Below are 25,670 nucleotides of genomic sequence, written 5' to 3' on the forward strand. Positions count from 1 at the left end.
GACGACGACGATCTTCTTTCGAGAAATGAGTGTAAGCGTGCAAACTACATTTCTTCTCGCTCTCGCGAGATGGCTTTTCATTGCAATTATATAGGACAACTCTTCCAGCCAAAAAAACATACGAATCAGGCTTAACACATTGAAGATAACATTTAAGCATTACTTTAGGCGTTAGTTTCACTGTCTGCGTGATGCACTTTCTCGCTTTAAAAGGATGTAAACAGTTTCAAAATAAGCATTAGCTTTAAAAAAAAACCCAACAATTTCAAAACATAAACTTCTGCATGAGCTGCTCTAAGCGAATCCTTCGCTCGGTTCAACTTGCACTTTGCACTTATCCCTGAATATCTTCTTGCGTTGCTTTTTTTTACACACAATTTTGCCTTGTAGGAAGTTTAACCACCGTGTGGGGCATCACCACCGTATGTGGCCCCTCCTTAATCCTGGAACCGCTTCATAGAGGATATGACATCCTCTCGGTCGAAATCTCGCAAGTCCTCCAGATTGTCCGAGTCCTGTTCGATGGCCTCCAGCTTCTGGTGCTTGAAGCGTAGCTCAAACACCTGCGTGATCGCTTCCCGGAAGCACAGGAAGTTGTAATCGATCACACCCTGCCGGGAGAAGCTTTCCTCCCGGATGATGCACACCAGGGCGAGGAATTTGTTCACCTCCCGCAGGTACAGCACCGTGCTGTTGTTCATTTTGATAATGCTCGAGCTCTGGTTGTCGAACGCCGGCACATCCGGATTGTCCCGGGAGCTGCAAGCAAAGGGCAAGGGGGTTTAAACAGTTGCATAGAGCGTTCCGATCGAATGCTGCTAACTTACCCATAGATGCAGGAAAGATCAATTACCACATCAATCATGTCGCAGCACAGCTCGTAGCTTTGCATGTCCACCGGCGTTGCATCGGTTGCGATATAGATCTTCGACACCACATCGAACAGGAACGCTTTTTCGATGCCCGAATTGTGGATGAACAGATTCAACAGATTCTCGAGTGCCGCCAGCTGGGGAATTAGCTTTTGCACCACCTTCGAGAACGCCTCAAAGATCGAATGATCGTAGATCGAGGTGAGGTGAAAGTTCAGATGGACACCCTCCAGCCCAGCATCGAGCAGATCGTCAGTCGCCCGCGAGTGTATGTCCCGCTGCGATTCCATCTTAAAGTCATCGCTCACCCCGTCCACCTTGTGGATGAACACCTCAAACTTGATGCGCGGATTGACCTTGTACGCCTTGGTGACGGTTTGGTTCAGCTTCGTCAGTGCCTCGACGTAATCGTCCTGCGCATCGATTACGAACACGAGCGCCCCGCAGCCGCCGAAAATCATGTCCGAGTCGAACGTCGGATCGAAGAAATCTATCTGCCCGGGAAAGTCCCAGATCTGGAACTGCACAAAGCTGTTGTTGTTGATGTCGTCCTTGACGATTTTGTTCGTCGACTCAAGGAAGAGCGTTTCGTTGGGGGACATCTTGTGGAAGACCACCTTCTGGATGGAGCTCTTGCCGGAGCGCCGGAGCCCCATCAGCAGTATTCGAGGCTTATCATCCGAAACCCGGTTCCCGTCACTCTCATGCTCAAAGTCCCCGTACCCAAAGTCCTTCGGAAACGATCCCACCTGTTCTTCCTCATCCTGGTAGCTCTGCAATGGGAATCGATCGTCCGTCGGTTAATGAACGAGATGGAAATTTATGTTCATGACTTACCATTTTCTAACACAGTAGTGTAAGAAGGAATCTGATATTATCTACACAACAAACAGACACAATTAATTAAACCAACACAACACCAATTACGTCGCGAATCCGTACGATCGCCCCCAAGAGTTTTGTCCTTTTTCACTATCGTTTTTTAGGCTTAAAAACCTTTCCGAAATAACCATCAAATAAAAACAAAATTAACAAGCATTTACACACGATTTACTTCACAGAACATTTGGTTTTACGAGGAATTATGCGATATTTGTTCTATTGTTTCTTTCTTATCACTGTGTTTTGATTTTGTTGCGCTGTCAAATCTGTCCCGTGCCCGGACAACATGGCGAGGGTTTTTGACGTTTCAAAAATCGCTGCTTCTCGCTCATTTTCTCTACCCGTCCTCTACTTGCCCACTCTCATACTTCCATTCTAACGCTTCGGCCGCCTTTGTCAATATGCCTTTCGTTGTGTTGGTGACAATTTACGCGCATCACATATCGAGGAGAATAGGTTCTCGCTCGTTCATGCCATCTCTTTCGCGCATGTAGACGAATGGAAAATGTAAGCAAACTTAGTGGTTTAATGAGCATTATTGTGTTTAGTTTTTTACATGAAAAAGAACCGGCTCGATTTCCTCAGCGTCAAGGTCATCAGCAAATGAAGACTGTTATGGGACTATACACTGGGACTATAAAAGGCCTTCTGGAACCCTCAAAACCCCTCTCAATGACTTTTAAAAACGCTCGCCAAAGAACGAAATACCCTCGCTGCCGAGCTCACAAAACCCGGTTTTGGCCGGTTTGGCGGGTGCAGATTTTTCCGTTTACGAGGTGAGGTTTGAAACTTGTCGGAAACGCCGCTGTCACATGTCGGATGATTTGTTTTGATCGATCCGCCTTCATTGTTTGTGTGCTGAAGCCGAAACCACGTGGAAAGCAAGCCGCTGCGTTGTTTTGTGCCGAAAACCGTGAAAAAATCAACCATGGAACAGTACGCCGTACCCAACAAACTCCCGTCGGTGGAGGTGAACGTGCTTTCGCACTGGAAAGGACGTCTGCGGCGTTTGGCTCAGCGCACGGAACCGCACGCACAGCCCAAGAAGAAGCGTACCTCCTTCCGAAAGGTAATCTCGTTCGTGTCCAATGCCCGTCTCGCGGAGCGTGATGCGAAACGCATCAAGCGCAACTTCCTGAAGCACGGCGTAGTGCCGAGACGCACGACCGAGTACAAAGCAAACGAGCTGGTGCTAGTGCTGCGCCACCGTGGCAAGAAACTAATCCCCAACAAGGAGGTGATGAAGACGTTCGTCCGGCTGGGCTTACAGCACCAGCGTTCGGCTACACTGCACCGCCTGACGCCGGAGATCATCGCACAGCTGAAGGTGGTGGAGCCGTTTGTCATCTGGGGCTATCCAAACATCAGCGTCGTCCGGGAGCTGCTCTACAAGTACGTCCGACTGCGCTGCCGCCAGACCGGCGTCGAATCGAAGAAGCCTGTGCCGCTGACGTCGAACAAGCAGGTAGAGGATCTGTTCGGCTCGATCGGTATGCTGTGCGTGGATGATTTGGTGCACGAAATCATGACGGTCGGGCCGCACTTTGATGCCATCCGGGAAACGCTGCGAAGTTTCATGCTGAAAGACCCCGCCGGTGGATGGAAAAACCCACAGCACAAGGGAAAGCTGCGATCAATCGGTGGAGAGGCCGGTTTCCGGGGTGACGCTATTAATGATCTGTTCCGGAAAATCCTTTAATGGAAAAAAGCGAAGGATTTAGACTGGTATCGTATTATTAATAGGGGAATCGTACAATTTTGGGGAAACTGAGCGATGTATGGGAGTCACAAAACTGAAATAAAAGATGTGTTTATACATAGCTACTGCGTTGTATGATCAATTGGGTGTTTGTTCAGAATGATGTTGAATTATTTACAGCTTCCAATTTGATGTCTGATAGGACGTGTGTGTGTGTACAATTCAATAACAGTTCCTGCTCAGTGACCGTGTCCGAATAAACAATTCGAACAATAGCTCTTTCTACTTCATATTCAAATATTCGTTTTTTTTTGGGTAGTCACATTGTTCGACTGTGATTAGCTTTTTATGCTGCCTATAACTCCCTATATATAGCCCCGCATACAAAATCAAACCAGCACAACCACTTGGGAATACCGCTGAACCACTGCGCTTAATATCAAATTTTCCAGCAACATGTTCAACCGAAAGTTCGTGGTCGTTCTTGCCGTCTTAGCCATGCTGGTTACGTTCATTTTAGCTGCACCTCAGAACGAGTAAGTAAAGGAGCATAAATTGGTTCTATTGAAGGCATCGCAACGTTCTAACGTTATGAACTTTCGCAGCGAGGAATCAATCCGATTCGGAGGAGCTGCACCTGGAAACGACCCTGCCCAAATGGATCATGAAAATAATGGTGCGGATATGGTTCAGGAACATATTCCAGAAGACCAGGAGATACCCACCGATGTGCTTCTTTGAGTTGTCGTTTAATCTCTTTTGAAACAGTTTACGTTGCGAGCGACTTACAGTTTATGTTTGCTACATCTAAGCCAAAGGAAAGAGCAGAGATTTCAATCATCTAATAACCTTCAAAATGTTCCAATAATTCCATTGAAATAGAACGTCCCGGATAAATGTCCCGTTTATTAAAGAAAACCGAAATTTTAAATCAAATTCCCGCACAATTGACAACACATTCCGAAGCTGGCCGTCAGCTTGACAGGCAACACATTTTGACAGTCAGTGTACACGAGCCTTCACGTCTGTGTATATGTGTGTGTCTGTGTATGTATCGCTGCTGCCTTTTCCTCCGAAAATCAGATGGCTTAATGCAGTGCATGCATTTTTTTCATCGTTCCCGAACCGAGTCAAAAGTGAGGCAGGAGACGGCAATTTCCTCGTGCGAAATTGTTCGAAAAGTTGCTGTAGTGTCGGGAAAGTTGTGAAATCGATAAAGGAAAGCACTGCGGAAAAGGTCGAACGGCATTTGTGTGGACGAAAAAGTTGCGTTGGTTTGTCCGAAAATCCGAAAGAGCACGTCGAAAACGGGAAGTGTATGAAATCGGCATCGTTCTAGAAGCAGCACACACATCTCGTCGAGTTGCTGCTTTGGATTTTCACACTCACACCCCCCAGGGAGGTTAGCTTTTAGTTGGTAAGTAGAAGCAAAAAGCACTCAATTTGTTTAGTAAAGGTTGGGAATTTTCCAGAAGTGAATGTAGTAGGAAAATCAATAACCCTCTTGCTGAACATATCAAGAGTGAAGAGGATGCGGTTGCTTCTTCCCCGGCTCGTAAAGCACACGAAAGAGCTTGTGCAAGAGCTAATGTGTCTTTTCGATTGATATTATCGATCGCTGTCGCGAGAAATTAGCGGTAAACAAAGAATGGGCCACGCGATTAAGCACGGAGCAGCTGTTGTTTTAGCCACTTTGCGCGTCTTTTGTCCGTCTGTCGCCCCTGGTTGGCCGGTGGTGGGGAGCATAGTTGATTTAGTATTGGTGTGGCCGTTCGCCGTCGTCGGTTTCGATTTCCCCTGAACGTGCGACGCCAGACAAACGCATCACGCCATACCGTCGTACGAGTGGCCTGTTCTCATGCGTAAAGGGTTGGTAGGTGAACAGAAGAAGAAACCCTCCACCCTCTGTCCAGACCGGTTGAAGGCTCCACATCGTACCACATCGTACCACCTCGTACGAGCGTATCGTACGACTTCTTGGATAAATCCTTCGTTGTAATTACCTCTTCCGGGAAGAAAATAGGGTGTGTCGGATGTGTCCTGAGCAGAAAATTCAACCCCCCCTCCCCAGTAGGCTGCAAAAAGAAAAGGAGCAAAATCGATAAAAATGGTTCACTTCCCTTCCCCCCCAACCCGAATCCTTTCGAAGGTCATCGATCTGTCCCAAGAGGTACACTTCCTTAGCAGAAACAGTCCTTGCGCATCACGCGGCTCTGGCGAAGACGAAGTTCAGCGAACTGTTTCGCGGCCTGGCGGCCTGGCTGGTGGCCGTGAATAAACGCGCGCAGTAGGGGGGTGGGGGGGGGACCATTTGAATTGCTGATTTTACCGGCAAGCAAAACCAAAGATGCACACTGCGTGAAAACGTGCCTCTGCAGGTTGATGATGACGAAGCGCAGATGATGGGCTTTCCGCTATCGAAAGCAAGCGCGAAGAAGAAAAGTGTTTATTAAGGGTGAATTTCGAATCGAAACGGTTTGGAAAACAAAGAGGAGAGATGTTATTAGTTGCGAATGAGTCATCGTTCAATTCACGATTATCTCAAATTACACGAGCAACAACAGTGGCGCATCCACAAGCCTTGAGGAGAGCCGCAAACCACTTGAACGCGTTATTGAACATAAATTTTCCGTTCGTCCAACTTCCTTCCTTGGTTTGTACGAGAATAGCAAGAGGAAAAGAAGGGAGGAGGTACGTATCGAAACGAATGAAAAGAAGTGCATCGTTTTTTTGTGTGTGTGCTGCTCATGATGTAAACATGGAGGGCAATATAACAAAGATTCTTCTACCCTTTATGCTGCTACTGTGCCCATGTCGGTCTGGTGCGTGTGGAAATGCAGGAACTAACATGCTCGATCCTGTGTCTGTGCATTCGTGCATCATCAGGCACACACGCGTGTGTGTATGCAACGAACGGTGGAAAAACGGAAAAGGCCAATAACTACAGCTGCACAATGCTGCTGCTGCTGCTGGGCTGCTTTGGTTGTGGTCGGTCTGCCTGTCTGGTGATGATGACTCACCGGAGAAAACAAAAGTGAATGGTAGAACCCATCCTAGCAGGCGAAGAAGGATTTTGACGTGACGGTTCTCTTTGGCTGGTGGATACCATAGAACGTAACGAAGCATCATATTTCCCCAACAACCCAATGATGGTGCGATAATCGTTCGATGTTTTCCAATCGTTCACCGCACCTCTCCAACCATTCAAACACTCACACGAAGTTGGTTCGTGTGCTTTGCGTGCTGCGTTCCAAACACACTCAGCACGTGACTACACACGGTTCGACTGATTGGAAGAAGTTATACTTGTGTGCTGCTTATCAGCAAACAAGAATGCCATAACACACAAGGGAGACCTTAAGCACACCAGATCCCTTACTGAAGGTTGTGTGTGTGTGCTAGAGAAGAAGTCAGTGACGAGAGTCGTGCACCACGCTTTCTAGCCGTCGCGCATGTCAATGAACGTCCATCTCCCCATGGCCGCTATATCGTAGCGTTTTTGGGCGGTGTGCACGATCTTCGGAAAACGTGGTGCAACGCGAGCAAGAACCGGTTCCGGTGCTCTTCCCACTCAACGACGCTATCGTGACGAACAGTTCTTGATACGCACTGGTCTGTTTGTGACCTTCTTATCCGGCTCCAGGAAGTCGTGTACAACATGTAGTAGTCCCCAAAACCTTCCCGTTTGACGTCATTCGCATGATTTTGTATCAACATTATTGCGCTGCTGCAGTGCGCTCCACAGCCACAGCACAGTCAAACAACGATCGAGTAGATAGATGAAGGTCAGCAAAATGGAGGTCCGGATCAATCGACCGGCGGAGAGATTAGATTACCACCACCACAGAGCACATACGCATGGGGTGTACTCTCTTCCTTCTTTGCCATATTATGCCACTTCGTGGTGGCATCTCCGATTAGGAAATGCGCCAGCCGGTTGTTCCGCGCCGCGATCGTGTGTTGTGCTAGATCGCGCGACTGCATGCCACCACCGCCACTCTTCTGCTGTTTTTCCCCTACATAGACAAAACCACTTTCGCTGACGCGCACCGACAATAACACACGGGGCCCACTTCCCGGGTAGCGAGGCATTGCTTCACGCACACACTTATGCGCCCCCCGTACCTACCGGGTTTGAAAATGGGCAAGAGATTGAGAGGGTTTGGAAGAAGGATGGGTTCGGCTGCGTGGAATGATTTGTTTGTGGCAGAAAACCGGCAGCAACTACGCCGCAACTTTTAGCACCATGCAGCATTAGATGCGGAGCGTGGCGCAGAGCAAAATCACCACCATCGTCATCCGTGTGTCTGCCGCCTTGCCACACCGTGTCTTAGGATCGCGGCATCACGGTTCGCCATTGGTTAGCGCCAGAAAGGCACGTCTTCTAGCATTTGTATGGTAGACGTAATAGACGCGTACGTACGGTTGGCGTCGTCGTGTGGCCTGTTTTGGGATTTCGAGGAATTTGAGCAAGCTTTGGAGGGATTTGAAAGGAAAGAGTTTATCGGTTGGTCTTTTCAATGTATAACAACGTATGTCCAAGGTGTCTTCTAATACTTATATCTACACAGCTGTGGCACGATGAATATGGACTTTTTCGATACAATTGGTGCAAAGGAGGTTGTTATCATTAGACTAGATAACAGTAATCAGTAACGAGCATGGTTTTTTTTGTCTGTCAATGTCGTAGTCAAATGTATCTAAAACGTGAGCTGTGCCATTATTATCAGCAGCAGCACCCCTTTCAACTAATACCTATCGCCCCACCGTACAGTATACCAGCGGGGTGGTTGAAGGGATTGGTCACACCACCACCACCATCACCGCACTTCCACCAAGGGGTGAGTACGAGTTGACCTTCGTTCGTTCGTTGCTCGCGCCGCCACTTGTGTGTACCGTCGTCATCATTCTAGCTTGTTTACGCGTAAAGTGGTCGTGCCCCCAAGGAAAGCATTTTAACGCGAAAAATATCATCCGCCTCCCTTCCATCCCCTTTGAAACCGCCGACGATGTTGCTGTTTAGCAGCAAATTAGATATTTATTCCCCGACCGCGAATTGCGCGGTCGGCCGTGGGGCGCCGCCAACATTGTTGCCGTTGGGGAAGAAAGAGACGGACGTGTGTGTTGTATATCTTTCAACACTGCGAGTGATTGAGAAACACGGCGGCCCAACAACGGTGTGTCGGGGGCGAAATGTAAGCTTCATAATCGATCGTTTTCCCGAATGGGCAGCAGAGCTTCTGTTTTTAAAGCTTGTCTGGATAGGGCCATTCACGATCCTCGTCACGTTTCTGGCCAGGTTCAGCGCAGCATTCTTCATTGTTTACAGTTTGCAGTTTGATCGCGGCGTTGTTTACGGTCTCGGGACGTTAGAATCCGGTCCCGCTCTCGTTGCAGTGATGCAGATTAGGGTGGTGGTGGTGGTGGTGGTGCATCGGCAGTGCGAAAATAGGAAGCATGCCCGAGCGGCACTGTATGTGCAATACAACGCATTCCTTGGCACACGAACCATACACACGAGAGAGACGCGCTTATGTCGCCGTACGATCGATGGTTCTATACTGCAAGTCTCTTGCTGAGCAGGCCTTTGTTTATTGAAGTGTGTTTCTGATGCACCAGCTGCTACTTCACTTCCCAACGCGAAAGAGAGATTCCTTAAACGATAAATCAAATAGAAAAGTTAGCATCAAAGTAATTGGCACGAAGTTTGTGTGGTTATCGTACATAATCTTTCTTGTTCTACGATCACACATCTCCAAGATCACCCACACCTCTCTCTCTCTCTCTCGCACACGTTGTATAACACACTCCGTAAACAAATCAGCAGGGCCAGTAAACATCGCGTGATATACGCCAACGCACACTCCATGCGACTTAAGCGTTACTACTTTCCCATGCTGCAAGTGGTTGCCGTTGTTGTTATTGCCGCCACTATTATTGTCCCACTCAAGTGGTGCAAACCAACCACCTCCACCACGCGGTAGTACACGAGGAGCTCGCACTACTTACTAGCTGCTGCTGCTGCTGTTCCTTTTCCGATAGTGAACGGTGAGGGGTAGATCCGTTACATTGTCACGTGTACTGCACGGAGGCAACCTAACCTGCTTGTGGTGGGTGTAGAAGAACCGTATTTCTTGCATCAAAACAACCGGGCATTTGGGGTGGGACTGGTGTGTTTGTTGCTCTTGCCACCTGCTACTGAATAGATGGATAAACAACAACAACCGTTAGTCCATACGTGAGTGTCGAGGATCGTTCCGAACTACCTTGATGGATGATCGCCGCAAACGCCGCTTGTTCTAGTTGATTGAATTTATTATCGCTGTAGCAGGAAGTTGCAGGAGGCTAATTCCGCCTGCCGGTGTTTGCACCAAACACGTTCAAACATGTGGCAGAGGTTTATATTGATTCCCCCCCACCCATGCACTCCCCGCACCGGAAGTGTGGATTAGTAATCGATAGGTCACACGGAGAACTGTTAGTAGAGCGCTTACGACAGGGAATGAATAAATTTGAATACGATTCACCAAGCACGCACACACGCACGGGCTGGTATGCAAAGTGACCGGCACTGTGGCGCTGCGGGTCTAGCTAGAATTAGATTTGCAACATAACAAACGAAGAAAAGAAGAAGAGAGCTATTGCACGACTGTCGTCGACCCACGGAGAATTTGGGAAGAGAAGTTGTTGACGAGCAAATTGCGTATCAAAAATTTGCAAATAGACAAGGGGGTGTCCGGTCAAAGCAGGCCGCGGGAGCAGATTGAGGTGTGCCCGTCGCTATGCCCACCACACGAACACACGCTGTGGTTAGAAACGCCGTCTTAGATACGCCTGAGGAAAAAAAAGGTCAATTTAGATTACGCGCACATGCACACGCACGTACACGCATTTGGGGGAGTCCGTGATGAAGGTGATCGGGTCGGACGGTGTGTGTTGTATCCGATGTGGAAACGATTTTGCAAGCCCCTCACCCTCCCCTGTGCCTGCTTCCGACAGACTTTGCATGTCATTCCACATGGCCGCGCTTCCCCTTTTCCTATCTAGCCAACGCGGGGTATGATGATATCTTCAGACTCTATCAACCTTCAGCAGTCGCCCAACACTTGTCGGGTCAATTGCGCATTTGATTGCGTGACCAATGGTAATGCGTGTTCAAAAGAGATCAGTTTTGTGAGTGGGAGATACTATCTCCAATGGTCTGAAGATGATCTTCTTTTTTTTACAAAATGTCTGCCATTTTTTCTGGCATGTGCCCAAACAAAATGGTGGAGTAGGTCATGTAGACAGGTGTGTGAGATGGCCGAAAGGGTGGTTTTGTTGGCCGCCTGTTGCCTCCTCCTTCTCATCAGGATCCTCGTTAGAAATGATGGTGCACGTGCCGCTTGGAAATTCGTAATCCGTTTGGACGGATTAGGTTGGTTCCCGGTCAGATGCCGGGTTGACCTTGGCGGTGAGTTGTGGTCTGTGAGAGCTGTTCTCGGAAGAAAGATACGTAAACATTCATGCGGCAGCGAACGACGAGACTACTGTTCTGTGTGTTTGTGTGGCAATTATTGTATTTTTAAAATTCTCACACTTCTCAGGGTGGTTTTCTTGAGCGCGAGAGGTTCAGATTATTAGTGGCAAATTCATTAAACATGTGTGTTTCATGGGTGTTTCATGTATTTTTCATTCCCGTACACAGGAGGGCGATTGTTTCACGCTTCACATCGGTCAATCACTTGTGCTTCGACCCCGGCTAGAAGCGGTGGCGAAAATCGCGGCCAATATCACGTGTTGCACATGCGGATGGATATGCGCAACAGTAACGCCGCCGCCGCCGCTGTCGTCCTCGTGGTCGTCGTCGTCGCCGCACCCTTTGTGGTGTCATGAGGGTCTGCACGCGCATGGCGTTGGGTTTTCTTTGGGGTCGAAACGAGCCGCTTATTGCAGTGAGAATCCATACCGATGCAAACAAATTTGTACTGACCAGGAAGCGCAGATACAACCGCAACCCTGTGTGTGGGTATGTGGCACCATGTTGGGTGGATGAGGAGCCTTTAGAGGACGTCGTTGGATTATGCGTGACTCAGCTTCGGGACGGGGAACATTACCCTTTCTCACGTTGATCATGTCGTCCATGTGTCTGGCAGGTTGTGCATTCGATTGAAGAAAGTAGATTAAAGCTGTAGACACAACATACTTCCACTGTAAGCCAATCCTATTGGCAGCAATCGAACGCCATTTCCGCTTTCCGAGCGGATTAAACACTCTAACAAGAGAGAAACAAAACAACACAGCCACGTCCCCCGATACAGAAGTAGTTGCCAAAAAGTAGCCCGAATGACTATTTTGGGAACATCCCGTGCAGCAGCAACGGCCGAAGCAGCTAGGTTAGGTTTAGGTTAAGAGAAAGGACGGTAGAAGGCTTCTGGAAAGGCATACAATAATTTTATCTTTACTGTAGAGACTGTAGAGACAAGAATTGTCCACGCTTCAGTGACTCCGAATTCGCCATATTGCCGTGCAGTAGAGAACAGCACCATAACCATAACAATCCCAACGCCCATGATGCGGAAAACATATTTACCTTTCTACCACAGGCGCGTTATGTTCGTTCTCGATTAAATCAAGCCTCCTTTCCAGTGACAAACAATATTATTGTCCACTGGTGTGGACAATCATCTTCTACACGCCCTGCTGATGACGTTGATGACGATCGTTATGCTTTCGGGGGGTACACTTGATCGCGGACGCACGTAATTACGCGCAAAATTATCTCTACCGTCGGCCGCCCGTTCCGACACACTCAAGGGGTTGTTCCGAGGGAAGGTGGCAAAAGAAGGGGGCTAATGGTTGGGTTGTAGGGTAGTGCGGCTTCTCAAACAGAGCGCGCGCTCGGCTTCTCGTGTGTGCGTACCGTCTTGTAAAGCAACACAGGCATACAATCACACAAACCACTACTACAACCACCACGCATCGCGATAATCTCCCTCTCCGCCGCGGCCGTGGCCAAGCATACAAACGCCGCCGTGTGGGCGATGATGGGTGGTGGGGATGTATGACACGACGACACGAACACACCGGCAAGCAAACGCGCTTAGTGTGCGGTCAGTTTTGACGGGTGGTTCGCGGTTCTGTGTCGGCCGCAGCTCCACTCATTCGAAGAACGATCGTAGACCGCGACGGAAGTGTCTTGACTAGTATCAGCTCTCTCGGACGGTTTCATCCCCCCTGAGAGGGAGAAGATAAGTGTTGTGTTCACTTCGCGGTATCCTGGAGGGTGGTTAATTGAACAGCAAAGTAAACTGTAATTTGTTGTAAGATTGCGCACGATCGTTGCTCTTACACAATGTGAACTATTAACGAGAAGGTTGTGCCCTGAACAATTAAGTTGCTGAGGTAAAAGTGAAAGAGACGCTATAATATATCCTCATCTCGTGGTGTGTGGTGGAGCATAAAAGCATAGAAAAAGAGAACCCCCGTCAATAGAGAAGAGTGAAGGCACTCGCTTGTGCGATTGTGTTTGTGAGAGGAAGAAACCTCAAAATCAAAACAAAACCCTACCAAACCATAAGAGATTCTTGTCGCAAGGCGTCTTGCCGTACTACAGCGCTAGAAAGCGTAAGGCTCTTCACCGTCTTCAGCTTCGGTTACGTTTGGAACAAAGAAGAGAGTGCACTGGTGCAGAAGAGTCTAGAAGAAGGTGAGAAAGAGGTTCAACGATCACCCGTACAGCGGAGGTTAAAGAAGCTTCTGTTTTACTCCTATTCTCCCCTACATACGTGTTGTGAAATGTGTAAATTTGCTCTACTTTTCTGTGCCGTGCTGCTTCTCATCGTTGTGTAGAAGAGAGAGAGAGGGAGAGAGAGAGCATCGTTATCAGGTGAGAATACGTAAGAAAGTGATTATTCCCATACGTTGGCTGGTGGTGTGAGACGATTTAATTGAAACATTGGGTTACTGATTGGTATTGCTGCGAAAATGTCCACCCTAGACGATGGTAGTGGAAGCAGCTGCAAAGACCAGCAGCAGCTGCCAAGAAAACGACGCAGAGAAGATGATCTTGCGCCTTGAGTTGGAAACTTGTCACTAGACCGGCATCACCAGGCAAACGCCCTTCCGGATTTGTAGCTAGCAGCAGCGATCTTACGATACCTGCCAGCTATGATCGATTTGTGTCCGATCATTTGTTCGAAAAGATCGCTACACAAACAAACTTGCACGCCGTAGCTCAAAGCCGGTGCCCGAATCCGTCGCCAGAGGCCTGGGTTGCGACCGATCAGCAAGAAATAAAACGATTTTTTGGACTAACTTGGTACGACTGCCGCCTTTACGTTTGTACTGGTCCGACGATCCGGCATATGTACAGACGTTTCCAAAGAGTGCCATGTCCGGCGAAAGATACGCACACTTGCTGCGTATGATCGTGTTCTGCGATGATCATCACAAGAGCAACTCAACCGACCGTTTTTGTCCAAAATTCAACCACTTGTGGACACTTTACAGGCAAACTTTAAAAAGCACTTCGTACCGACGGAGGAGGAGGACATTGCGGTCGATGAGTCGTTAATACCGGGGCACGGGGTCGCACTGCGTTCAGACAAAAACAACCACAGTACGCGCAGCAAGGGGGCAACAAAGTGTTTAAATTGTGCTGCGGAACAGGATACACCTATGCTCTACGTGTGGTGTGTACAAAGAAAGCGCAAAACGAGAGTACCACAGATGACGTGATCGTGTCGTTGTGTGAAGACTTGTTCAACAGCGGGCACACACTGTACACGGACAGTCGATACACGAGCTTAAGCATGGCAACGAAGCTGCATCTAGTAGGCATACTCGATCCGGGTAGGCCAGGAAACCCGCCGGCGGTGGTTTCGAAACAGTTAGCAGCAGGAGAAACGTTTGCAATGGAAAAGAGCAAAGGCATTACCGTTCTGAAGTGGAAAGAAAAGCAGCAGGAGGTGTTACTTTTATCGACGAAGCATTCGTTCGAAATGATGAAAATCGAATGTCGTAGTTCAAGCACGCGCAAACCGCGGATAGTGATAGATTATAGTCGAGGCAAGACGGCTATCGATTTAGCGGACCGAATGAACGCGTACAGTCTGACCCTTTGTAAGGCTATTAAGTGGTGTAGAAAACTGGGCTTTGATCTGCTGCTAAACACGGCCGTGGCGAATGCGTACCTGCTGTACAAGGACGCGACCAACAAACAAGTGAGCATTAGCAAATTTCGGAAGGAGTTAGCCGTCCAACTGACGCAGTTTTGTCCGGCGGAGACTATCGATCCACTGTCGATGGTGGAGACAATGATTGGCGTCAAGACGCAACACTACTTTGAACGCAAGCCAGGCGTCACACATACAGTGCGACGGTACTGTAAGCAATGCTACGCCGAAAACGTTGCTCGCTTAGGTAGGACGAAGGACGAGAAAGGTGGCCACTTACTGCAGAAACTGCGAGGGCCAGCCATTCTGATGTTTACCATGTTTTAATAAACTTCATTAAGCTGAACGCTAAGATGAATGTAATAATGTTTTGTTTTTTAGGATTTTGTAACTAGTTGAACGGGACAATTGTATGTTCTATACGGACGGCGGCGTGTGTGTGTGTTCATCAAATGCCGAGACACACGCGACCACACGTCCAACGGTAGGAGGAGAGGGCGGGTTCTAGTTGATGACACTGACATAAAACCGAGCGAAACAGGGCCAGGATCATCGCGGTCAGGAAGACGAAGACAACAGAAGAGCTCTGGCAAAAGCGGAAACTATTTTTGTCCTTGGCAGAGACGACGGTTTTCGTGTCAGGTTTTGTTTTTTCAGTGATCCCGTCCAATTTCCTTTACTCTACAGTAAACATAACACGACGTCGTGTACCTGGTGTGGTGGCAAACCTTAGCTTAGGGGATTTCAAGAGCGAGCAAGAAGTGCTTTTTTGAAAATGCTTAATATCTCGAACAACCTGGTTGGGACGTTGGCCAAAAATAGGATTTATTACTCAACCCCCCCGTACACCGCTCCATGCCGCACACCCAATTCCCATCAGCATTCAGCAGGCCTAAGATATGATAAATGGGAGGTGGCACGTGTGGTTGATTTCCTTCTTTTTTTCTTAATTCACTTCAAGTTTGAAGAATATTTCAAGGAAGAATTCACCACAATGCAACACAACAACCAGCTGACGGGTAGTTTCCGGTTGGAATTTCCCTTCCCGTCCTACCAGTCAGTAACTGGAACGGGTTCCAGGTTGTGTACCTCCGCTCGAACAAGCTCCTCCCGTCGCAAGCTCGCTTAATTGTCCGTTATTGGCTACTCACCCTGAGGGAACACAAAGAGCGGCGGGATTCATTAACGAAGCTGCTGCCATATTTGCACCTGATTGACGTAACCGCAAACTCCACGCAAGTGGCAGAAACGCAATCAGCTGCATCGAGCAAATGTAAGCGCAACCGGCACTCGACGACGCGCGAGAAGTCCAAAGGTCGTCGTGCGTCGTTCCCCGTTTGCGCTTCTGGAAAACCAGTCATCATCATCGCGGTTTCAGCAGCACACACCAAGCCTGAGATTGGCTAATCGAGAAGCGCGCGAAAGGAGATTGTGTTCTCCAAGCGTCTCTCCGCGGAGACGGAGAAGGAACAAGTTGTTGCACCGTTTGCCCACACTTGAACTGAACCCCCGACCGGTCGGGGTAGTGATTGTGGCGTGGTGTGTTTCGCTGTCAGCTGATCGCGTGAGCTGCCGTTGCCGAAGCCGTTGACCCAAATCCCGAAACATGCGGAGGGAACAAGTTTATTTTCGAGACGGAAAGTAAAACAAGCTGCCTATGTGTGTGTCGTCAAACACAAGAAAGATGTATAATGATCGATCGACTTAAGGAGAGAGAGAGATAGGTGCTCGGTGTGTACCACCGGCCATTGATCGGCGGAACAGGGGGGACAGCGTGTAGAATTTGCAAAGCGCGACACAAATTGTTCCGCAAATCAGCAAAATACTGTCCATTCCACCGTTCCACCACCGTTTGCTAACCAAAAACGCGTGCTGCCATTGTGGGGCGCACTATTGCAAGGTACGGACGGATTTAGCTATGCATGATTATTGCTGGCTATTTTGCTTTGTGGTTGCTTTGGCTCTTTGTTGCATTTTATTGGCAAACAAAAATGACCCTCCATACGCAGCGGGCTGAAATTACCACCACCACCACCACCGCCGCATTTCCATTGTCGAAGGTCTCGGGCGGTGGGGTTTCACTTTTCATGATGTAATTAACGTGTACAGGCCAGCAGCACAGCCCTACACACAGGAGGGAGCCTTAGCCGACCTTAGCCGACATTGCTGTGGACATGTGTGTGTGTTGTTAGAATTTCTCGGGAGAGGACAAAGAAAAGCGCTCGTTAGGCGGGCACGATAACACAGTGTTTATCGAGGAGAAGAGCCTGCAAGGGTAGAATTATTCCTGCGTCACCATGTCCGCTTGATTGGAAACGGTTCCCGTTACTCACCCCTACTCCGTTTGGAGCGTTTATTATGAGGAATAGAGGAAAAGATGGCACAGCGTGGCAAATCTGCCATGGCATCCCGATCACGACATGATCATACGACAACGCGAACGCCGTACAGCTCATCCATCCATGTTCCACGCACTCATCTCAGCGAAAGACGTTAGCAATCAATCTCAATTTTCGCTTCTCTCGCGCTTGGCCATCGTCATCATCAACATCATCGGCCATCATTGTGCTTCCTCGAGTGGTGGTGAACGAGTTGTGTGCAAATAATTTAATGGCATTTACTGCGCGACACTCTACACATGGGCGTGTTGGTGGTGGTGGTGATGATCGTTTTTCCCGAGAAGAAGCAATCATCTTCAATGCCCAACACACACGCATACGATCATTTGAAACAGCACACAAATGCCGGGTGAGAAGGACGGTTGTGCGGATCCGTCGGCGTGAAGGCATCAAGTGATTCTAGAGTGGAACAACTCGCTTGAAAAGGGGGTTGATGGGTGATGAGCATAACCACCACCTTCCCCACCGGTCAAGCGTGTGTGCTGACGTCAAATGTAAGCAAAAAAAGCGTTATTGAATCATTTGCCGGTAGAGTAGGGAGCAGTCTGTTAGTCGCCACCGAATGGCAGTCCGTATGGCAGATAGATTTACTCAAAACATCTAGCCTGTTCGATGATGGGACAGTGTGACACGGCGGTGCTTTTGGTTTTAGGTTGAGTGGCCCAAACGCTGGTTTAAAAATTCGTCAATCTCCCGTTTGATTGCAAGACCCCGAGCGTCCGGAATTCCTTGGGCTGATCTACAAAAGTATTTAGCCGTTGATTAAGCTGGTGTGCGAGCTTGGCGTCTTTATCACCTTTTTGCCGTCCCGCCAATGCTGTGTTCGGTGGCCAAAGGTTAAAGTACAATTGCACCAAGTAATCGGACCACAGCAGGTTGTTGTGTGTCCGTTATCGTCCGTTAACTACTACAACTCATCTCCCCTCGGGGCGGGAACTCATCCACGTATCGACGTTTTTATCTAATCTATGCTGCAGCCCACACTTCGCCCCACTGGATGTATGTTGTTTATTTCATGATTTTCCTGCTTCTCCGTTTTCAATTCCAGATAGTCCACACGGAAGTCTTCGAACGTGGAAGTTACGCTCTCGCAAAGCACTCAGGAATACTGTTTCTACTTAGGACCGAAACACAATTGATCTTTCGGACAAACGTGATTAACACCGATCACACCTTCAAGTTCCTCTTGTGACATACAAAGAAGAAGAAAAAAGCCTCAACATGAATAGCATAGTGAATTTGTTCAGTAATTTTAAGGAGTTCTACAGCGAAATCAACGGTGCCACACTGACCGGTGCCATCGACGTGGTGGTGGTAGAGCAGCCGGACGGTTCGTTCGTAAGTTCGCCGTTTCACGTGCGCTTCGGCAAGCTGGGCGTGCTGCGGAGCCGCGAGAAGGTGGTCGACATAGAGGTGAACGGCGAGCCGGTCGATCTGCAGATGAAGCTGGGCGAGTCGGGCGAAGCGTTCTTCGTGGAGGAATGCGCCGAAGATGACAGTGAGGTGCCGGCGCACATGGCCACCTCCCCCATACCGAGCCACTCGTATCTCAGCAACTACGAAGAGACGGTACAGCAGCGCAACGATGGGCCCGGCGGGCCCATCTTTAAGGCGCTGGAAGCGAACGAAGCAACAGGGGCGGCCGGCGGGCCCGGAGCGGCGTCCGTGGTGGGGCCCACCACCATAGAGGTGGGCGAGGGAGGTGAGGTAATGAAGATGGTGTCGAGCCAAACGGGTGCCGGCGGTGATGGTGAGGAAGAGCTGCTGCCCCGGTTGCGTCGCAACTCGGTCGACCTGTCGAACGAAAATGCCGAGGTGGAGCGGGCGAAATTCGAAAACCAAAGATCCGAGTACAGCCACCGGCGGCACACAGACAATCTTACCAACAGGCCGGACCTGTCGTTGACGAAGAAAGAGTACACCACGCAGAAGCTGCGCCAGGAGCTGAACGCCGCCGCCGAGGCTGCCGAGCAGGAGCAGATCTTTCACATGGAAGGGTTGGACGACGGTGGCCCGCTGGAGGGTGGTGTAGCCAGCGAGGAGCAGCAGGTGATGCACGCTGGTGAGTGGAAGAACAGCACTCCCCTGCCGAGTGGCGCCGGCGACCATCAGCTGGTGGAGGATAAGCATTTCAAACCGATCGATGCTCAACCAACCACCGGTCAGGCGACTGAGATCGTTCCCATGGTGATGGCAACCGCACAGCCGTCCGGAGACGGTGGAGCGGCGGACTCCAAATCGAAGAAGAAGCGCAGGAAGAAGTCGCTGATGAAGAAGAAAAATACTCAGCGCAAAAATTCGGCCAGCAGCAGCTCGGGCGCTGGGTCGAACCATTCCGACCCGAACGAGGGCACGGAGACGGACAGCTTGACCGCGTCGCAGGTGACGGTTTCGTCGGCCAGCGGTAGCTCCCTGCCGAAGGAAGACGCAGCTGACGGGGGGGATGTCGATCAGCAGGTGCCGGACGTGAGCAGTCCGCTCAAGAAGGAGGGCAACGACAGTCCGGCACTCGGCAGCACAGCCATGACCTCTAGCCATCATGCCGATCTGGATATTCACTTCTTCAGCGATACGGACATTGGTACGGGCGTCAGTCCGCAGCAGTCGCGCCCGTCCACGCCCATCCAGAGCGATACGGAGTTTGAGATTTCACAGCGCGAGAAACCCGTCTCCGAGGAGGAGCGACTGATGTACGGTAACTCGTGGAACTGGGGCGAACTGCCGACGCAGGTGGAGCCGAAGGCGGGCGATGCGGAAGCGGGCAAACAGGCGCAGCACAACTCGATGCTGACCGGGCTGATGAGTCTGATGAAGTACAACAACAAGAAGAAGCGCCAGAGCGTCCCGGACGGGATGTATCTGTCCGATCTGGACAAGCTGACCGAGCCGGAGATTGCTCAGCTATACTTTCCGTCGTTCTCGAAGCTGAAGCAGCAGCAGCAGCAGCATCAGGGCAAGCGTGGAAGCGGCGGCAGTGGCGACGATGAAGACCGCGAGAGTGGCAACGGAACGTCGATCCCTCAGAGTCCTACCTCGATGGAAGATGGTCCCGGTGGAAAGGATTCCGACTTCGAAGAGCGGGATCAGCTGCTCAAGAGCGGCGCTGGTGGTACGGTCGATCGTTCGATCGATTCCTTCGCACTCTCGCTGTGTGGTGGACTGAGCGGTGCCGACGACAGTGCCACCGGACCGACCGACGAGCAGTTCGAGCGCCACCGGCTGCAGTACGACAATGTGCTCTCCGATCCGAGCGTGTTCAAGTCGCCCGATCTGGTCGTGCGTATCAACGGCAAGTACTACAGCTGGGAAGTAGCCTGCCCGCAGGTCATGACCATTCTTGCGTTCCGGTGCGGACTGCCGAATGAGTTTCTGGCCAGCGCGACGAAGCCGAAGCCAGACGATGGCTTGTCGGTGGCAGACAACAAGAAGGGCGAGGAGCAATCGCTGCAACAGCAAACGCAGCCGCAACCAATTCAGCAACCGCAGCCTGCTGGCGGCAGTTGGTGGCGCTGGCGTCGGTCGAATGAGTCGAAGCCGCCGGCACCGGCCGGTACGCCGCAGACGCCCATCACACCGACGGCAGCGGCGGAGGAGTCGCCCGATGGTTTGGACATGAAGACGTCCGCCGCAGTGGGCACGCAAACGTCGCGTTCGAACTCGCCCGACGATGAAAGCCATGAAGGAGGCATGGACGCGACGGTGCCGACGTACAAGAATGCATCGAAAACGGAGGACGGCTACAATGGTTCGCTGTCGTCGGAGGATTCCGAGCTGGCGATGGAAAAATCCATGTCGGCAGGTGGCATGCTGATCGACAACAGCAGCGAGAAGACGCTGTTCCTGCTCGGTTGCGGCGAAAAGTACCGGAAAACGCTGCGCCTGTCGTCGGAGCGCATCAAGGAGCTGAACCTGCTGGATGGTATGAACGAGATCGAGTTCAGCGTGACAACTGCCTACCAGGGAACGACCCGCTGCAAGTGCTATCTGTTCAAGTGGAAGCACAACGACAAGGTGGTGATCTCCGATATCGATGGCACGATCACCAAGTAAGTGTGCACTATTTTCTTTTTGCGTGGAAACCAGGGCGCGAATATCTAATCATACCTCGATTGCACGTTTCAGGTCGGACGTTCTCGGTCACATTCTGCCAATGGTCGGCAAATCCTGGGACCAGATCGGTGTGGCGCAGCTGTTCTCGAAGATCGAGGAGAATGGGTACAAAATGCTGTACCTGTCGGCCCGTGCCATCGGGCAGGCGAAGACGACCCGCGGCTATCTGCAGTCGATCCGCCAGGGTGATGTGAAGCTGCCGGACGGGCCGCTACTGCTCAATCCGACCTCCCTCATGTCGGCGTTCCATCGTGAGGTGATCGAGAAGAAGCCGGAGCAGTTCAAAATCGCCTGTCTGAATGACATCCGCGACCTGTTCCCCGAGCGGAACCCGTTCTACGCCGGATACGGTAACAGAATTAATGTAAGTAGTGGTGCGGGTGTGTGCTATGGTTTGGGTGAGGACAATATTAACGTTTCGGTTGCGCTTGCAGGATGTTTGGGCGTACCGGGCCGTTGGTATTCCGACGTCGAGAATCTTCACCATCAACCCGAAGGGAGAGCTAAAGCACGAGCTGACGCAAACATTCCAATCGACGTAAGTTTCTCGCTAACACACACACACTTTTTTGGTACAATCTTTTCGCTCACAACACCACAAGCCCATAAATCATTCCCTTCAACATACTCACACACACTCACACACTTACACACTTACACACAGATATTCGTACTCTGTAAAGTTGTACATACGACTGTAGTGTGGCAGCAGCGAGCATATAAGGAGCACAAACAAAGCATGCTTTGCAGCTGAAGCAGATGTGCTTTGATCGGTCGGCCCTTTACATGTTGCTAATAATGTGCTTGGTTTTCGGATCGGTTGGTGTGTCTTTTTGGTGAACAAGTTGTGTGAATTGGATGCGGCGGGCGGGACTGCAGGTTTCAAAATTATTCAATTAACCCCAGGGTAATGCACTGATCAGACACCAATGTACACGTTGGTAGCACGAAAACATCAATTTTCAGATATATTCATGGTACACACATCGGCACACACCATTCATTGGTACATACATTAATTGAGGTGTTCAATGTTAAATCATATACACAAAAACAGCCGGGGATAGATAACAAAACGAAGGATTGTACGAGTTGGTCTATTCTTTTGTTTTTCTCTCTCTGCACGTGGGTACTTATGTTGGATTTTTGTTCTTTTTTATTTTCCATTTACTCTGTACCTCATTTGGTGTACAACCCTCAACAACCCTGTTCCACCAACACCAACGACAAACAACCTAAACACAAACCCGTGCGCGAATCGCTTTTTTGCTTTTCTTGTTGTTCTTGTATCGATCGCGATCGCGCGTGTACATTTTGCTTATAAAAAACAACCCGTAAACACATTTAAACACACGCTTAGATATGCTGGCCAATCGTTGATGGTAAACGATTACTTCCCACGGATTGAACGCGAGTCTCCCGAGTCTGAGTTTTCAGACCGCGACGAGGACGACGACGACTACGACGAGGATGATGACGATGACGACGATGACTACGAGCCGCTGCAATTTGCGATCGAAACGAGCGGCGATGAGCAGCAGCAGCCGCAGCAGCAGCAACAGGAGGAGCAACATCTTCAAAAGCCAACAATAAGAATAAAGCGCTCGCCCAAGTCAGGCTTTGCTGACTATCGTCCTTCGGACTGTGACGTGATTATCTTGTAAGAGTAAGGATTGGCCCTCTACTTTACGTTAGCGTCATGCATAACGCCTGTTTATCTCACACCCAATGTGCTTGGGAACGCTTCTCCAATGTAACGTAATGGGCTGATCCTTACTTTTACCAACGGTGTATCCGTCATGTCGCATGTTGCTCTCTGGAGAACAGCTCCTAACACTCCTCGCCCAGCCGATGGAGTTCACTACAGTGCTCTCTATTTTTCTATAAAATATGCAAAAATGTGTGCCATCGCCCCATGCCCCATGGTTTAAATGATCCATACACAAACAATTCCGTCCCCATTCCGTTCAACACGGGAATGTGAATATGGTTTGCTAGTCAGATGGCATGAAACAGTGGTGCCAGTCAAAATGATCATCACCAAACCCACCCCCCTCCCTCAGTTGGTCGATCTGCACGCCGGCACTTCATAAGAACTTCTAGTGTAGAGAGCTTTCAGCAAACCATTCCGGACATCGAAACCACCGGGGTAAGCATTGTGTCGACGATCGAGAGAAGGAGAAGGAGGAGGAGGAGGAAAGTGCTGGTATCCTAACACTTATCTGTAAGGAGGCTACTTCATTATACCCCTCTGCAGCAACACCATCCCATCATTGCTTCATGGTTGTGTAACAAACTCTGCTACTACTTACCTTTCTCTGCTACTCGCCGTACACGCGATATCGAGGTGCTATCGAGTGTGTACGATCGTCTGGCTATATCATCCCCTGCCGTATGAAAACTCTCACTCTCTTTCTCTCGCAAACATCATCGTTTTCATCGTTCCTCCTATTGCATATAAGAATCCTATATTTACCCGGGTGTATGTGGTGCTTTTTTATGTGCTTTCGCATGTGTTGTGTTTGTCGTATCTGTTTAAGGTTGTTCCCAAACTAATGCTCCGAATGAATGTGATCGTAAAGGTGTGATAACAGACGATCACTAGTGCTCACTAAGTCTTGGTGGAACATAAATAATAATCATTTAGTTTTAGTGCCAAACGTATGGAAGAGGGTAGTAACTAATTGTTTTTTTTCCTTCTACTTCTTCTGCTCTTTACAGCTACGCCAACATGGCATACATCGTGGACCAGCTGTACCCGCCGATCAAGCACATCGAAGAGGAAGACAATGAGTACACCAGCTTCAACTACTGGCGCGAGCCGGTTCCCGAGATTGACTTCAATGCTTGTGACATATCCGGTTCCTCGTTGTCATCGTCGGGTGCTGCAGCTGCTTCCGCCACCACCACCAACTACCCAGCACCTACCGGTGGCAAGATCACCCCGACGGCAACGCTAATTCAGCAAGCATTGCCAACCATTCCCGAGAACTGAACCACCACCACCACCAGCGGAGACGGAGGAGAGCGAGAGCAGCACAGACATAACCAAATCCCTCAATATGGGGAATGAAATGACAAAACAAAAGAACTACAGGAAAAGACGGTTACAACACACACCTTTCTACATCCCCAACAGAAGTAATAGACACAGTAATAGACAAGGACAGAGAAGAAAAGAGAGAACAAGCTAAGCTAAGAAAGAAACCAATGATTGGTACAATAATACTAATAATAATAATATTAATTGATAATTATAATAATATTCATACACAAGTTTACCCCGTAAGCTTTTGAACGCGAGTGCGCTTTGAAGTGGTCATGGTCTCTTCTGTTCGCGTTGCTTCCATTTCGCTTTTGGTTGGATTGCTTAATTTGTGGCTGAAGAGCAAAAACGAAAACAGCGATTTATAATCCAAAGGAATTGTATAAGCATCATTAGTCTTAAACAGAGGCGCAGGCTTGAGCAGGTGCAGATGATGATCGAACTAGCCAAGCAAGGCAAAAATATTAGTATGCAAAGCATCAGGAACAGGGCAGGAGGGACAGGTGTGAAGGGAGCTCCTACAGAAGAGCAGAAATGGATTAAAGCGCGAGTTAGCTGTGATCGAAAGGTAGTGATAGAACTGAACAACACACAGAGAGGAAGGTCCTACCAGGATGTGCTAAGATGGAGGATATATGGAGGAAGGGAGGAATTTAGTTTAGTAACACAGATTGTACCATTATTGTACTCATCGTTTCCACCGGCATACCGGGAAGCGAGCCACACAGAGAGAACGAGAGAGAGAGAGGGAGAGAAAGAGGACACAGAGGGACAACAGTGGAGAGAACGATCAACAGCTTCTAGATAGAGAAAGTTGAAATCGTCCCCGCTGTGAAGTGGAAAGTGTCCTCTGTCCTCTGTACGGAGGAAAGTGTGGGTTGGGGTAGCAAAGCAAACAAAAGTATGTGATAATTTTTTCTATTTATTTTGCTCTTTCGTTTTTTTAGCATTTCTTAGCGAGTTTCTTTATTATTATTATTTTTAAAACTCTAAAAAGTATCTAATTTATCGCTTAAAGAATGTTTACGAGCGCAAGAGTGTGTGAAGCGTTGAACCGCAAACGACGAATGCATTAGAGGAGGAAACGGAAGCAGAAAAAGACAGATCGACATCACAAGACTGTGGGTGGGTGTGTGTGTGTCGTAGAAGCAGAAAGAGTGGAAGAAACGGATCGGTATTTAGAAGAACACTGCTGCTTCGTAGCGAGCGAGCAAATTTCAGCTCGTTGTGACCGTTTTTAGTTCCGTTGGTTTTATTTCAAAGTTTTTCGTTACCTTTACTTTTAGGAATAAAAAATATACTGATGTGATTGGGTTGGATTAAAGCAAGGATCCGCCTGCACAAAGCGATTTTTTTTTCTTTGCGAATTTTTGATTTGCTGTAATTGCCGTACTGTGAATGATTGTTGTGAGTACCACAGTGTGTAAGGTGTAATCGTTGCTTGCAAGCGCGTGCGAGTGATTTGAACAAGCTACAATGCAAATAAATCATATCCATCATGATGTC

General features: G+C 49.3%; 3 protein-coding genes and 1 long non-coding RNA gene across 8 annotated transcripts; 2 read left to right on the forward strand and 2 right to left on the reverse strand.

The window, feature by feature from the left end:
• Positions 1–45: 45 nt before the first annotated feature.
• Positions 46–2,040, reverse strand: LOC120953169 (ras-related GTP-binding protein C). The gene is made up of 3 exons (XM_040372889.2): positions 1,710–2,040; positions 828–1,645; positions 46–759 (listed from the first exon to the last, which is right to left on the reverse strand). The coding sequence occupies exons 1-3, from the start codon at positions 1,710–1,712 to the stop codon at positions 438–440; spliced, it is 1,143 nt and encodes a 380-aa protein (XP_040228823.1). The 5' UTR covers positions 1,713–2,040; the 3' UTR covers positions 46–437.
• A 540-nt stretch (positions 2,041–2,580) lies between these two features.
• On the forward strand, positions 2,581–3,574 carry LOC120953171 (60S ribosomal protein L7-like 1). The gene has a single exon (XM_040372892.2). It carries the CDS (start codon positions 2,683–2,685, stop codon positions 3,451–3,453), a length of 771 nt encoding a protein of 256 aa, XP_040228826.1. The 5' UTR covers positions 2,581–2,682; the 3' UTR covers positions 3,454–3,574.
• A 909-nt stretch (positions 3,575–4,483) lies between these two features.
• On the forward strand, positions 4,484–25,666 carry LOC120952562 (phosphatidate phosphatase LPIN3). Of its 4 annotated transcripts, XR_005751290.2 has the most exons (6): positions 12,323–13,321; positions 18,057–21,054; positions 21,131–21,482; positions 21,553–21,656; positions 22,479–23,267; positions 23,840–23,952. XR_005751290.2 is itself a non-coding variant. In XM_049607647.1 (5 exons), exons 2-5 carry the CDS (start codon positions 18,230–18,232, stop codon positions 22,780–22,782), a joined length of 3,585 nt encoding a protein of 1,194 aa, XP_049463604.1. In that variant the 5' UTR covers positions 4,484–4,870; positions 18,057–18,229; the 3' UTR covers positions 22,783–23,267. The 4 variants fall into 4 exon arrangements, 3 of the variants coding, with proteins under 3 accessions (XP_049463604.1, XP_049463605.1, XP_040227886.2); XM_049607647.1 differs by lacking the exons at positions 12,323–13,321; positions 23,840–23,952 and adding an exon at positions 4,484–4,870; XM_049607648.1 differs by lacking the exon at positions 23,840–23,952 and having other exon boundaries at positions 12,323–13,141.
• On the reverse strand, positions 8,785–11,118 carry LOC120952565 (uncharacterized). Of its 2 annotated transcripts, none has more exons than XR_007452184.1 (3): positions 9,720–11,118; positions 9,178–9,648; positions 8,785–9,107 (listed from the first exon to the last, which is right to left on the reverse strand). It is a non-coding gene; the product is annotated as an uncharacterized LOC120952565 (long non-coding RNA). The 2 variants fall into 2 exon arrangements; XR_007452185.1 differs by having other exon boundaries at positions 9,463–9,648; positions 9,720–11,113.
• Positions 25,667–25,670: the final 4 nt, after the last annotated feature.

Source organism: Anopheles coluzzii, chromosome 2, assembly GCF_943734685.1.
Source record: "Anopheles coluzzii chromosome 2, AcolN3, whole genome shotgun sequence".
NCBI classification, from domain to species: Eukaryota; Metazoa; Arthropoda; class Insecta; order Diptera; family Culicidae; genus Anopheles; species Anopheles coluzzii.

Coding starts and splice junctions, on each gene's coding strand:
- LOC120952562 (XM_049607647.1), top strand. CDS start 18,230: ATGAATAGCATAGTGAATTTGTTCAGTAATTTTAAGGAGTTCTACAGC. Junction 21,055..21,130: donor ATCGATGGCACGATCACCAA/GTAAGTGTGCAC, acceptor TGCACGTTTCAG/GTCGGACGTTCTCGGTCACA. Junction 21,483..21,552: donor GATACGGTAACAGAATTAAT/GTAAGTAGTGGT, acceptor TTGCGCTTGCAG/GATGTTTGGGCGTACCGGGC.
- LOC120953169 (XM_040372889.2), bottom strand. Junction 760..827: donor GATCTTTCCTGCATCTATGG/GTAAGTTAGCAG, acceptor CTTTGCTTGCAG/CTCCCGGGACAATCCGGATG.
- LOC120953171 (XM_040372892.2), top strand. CDS start 2,683: ATGGAACAGTACGCCGTACCCAACAAACTCCCGTCGGTGGAGGTGAAC.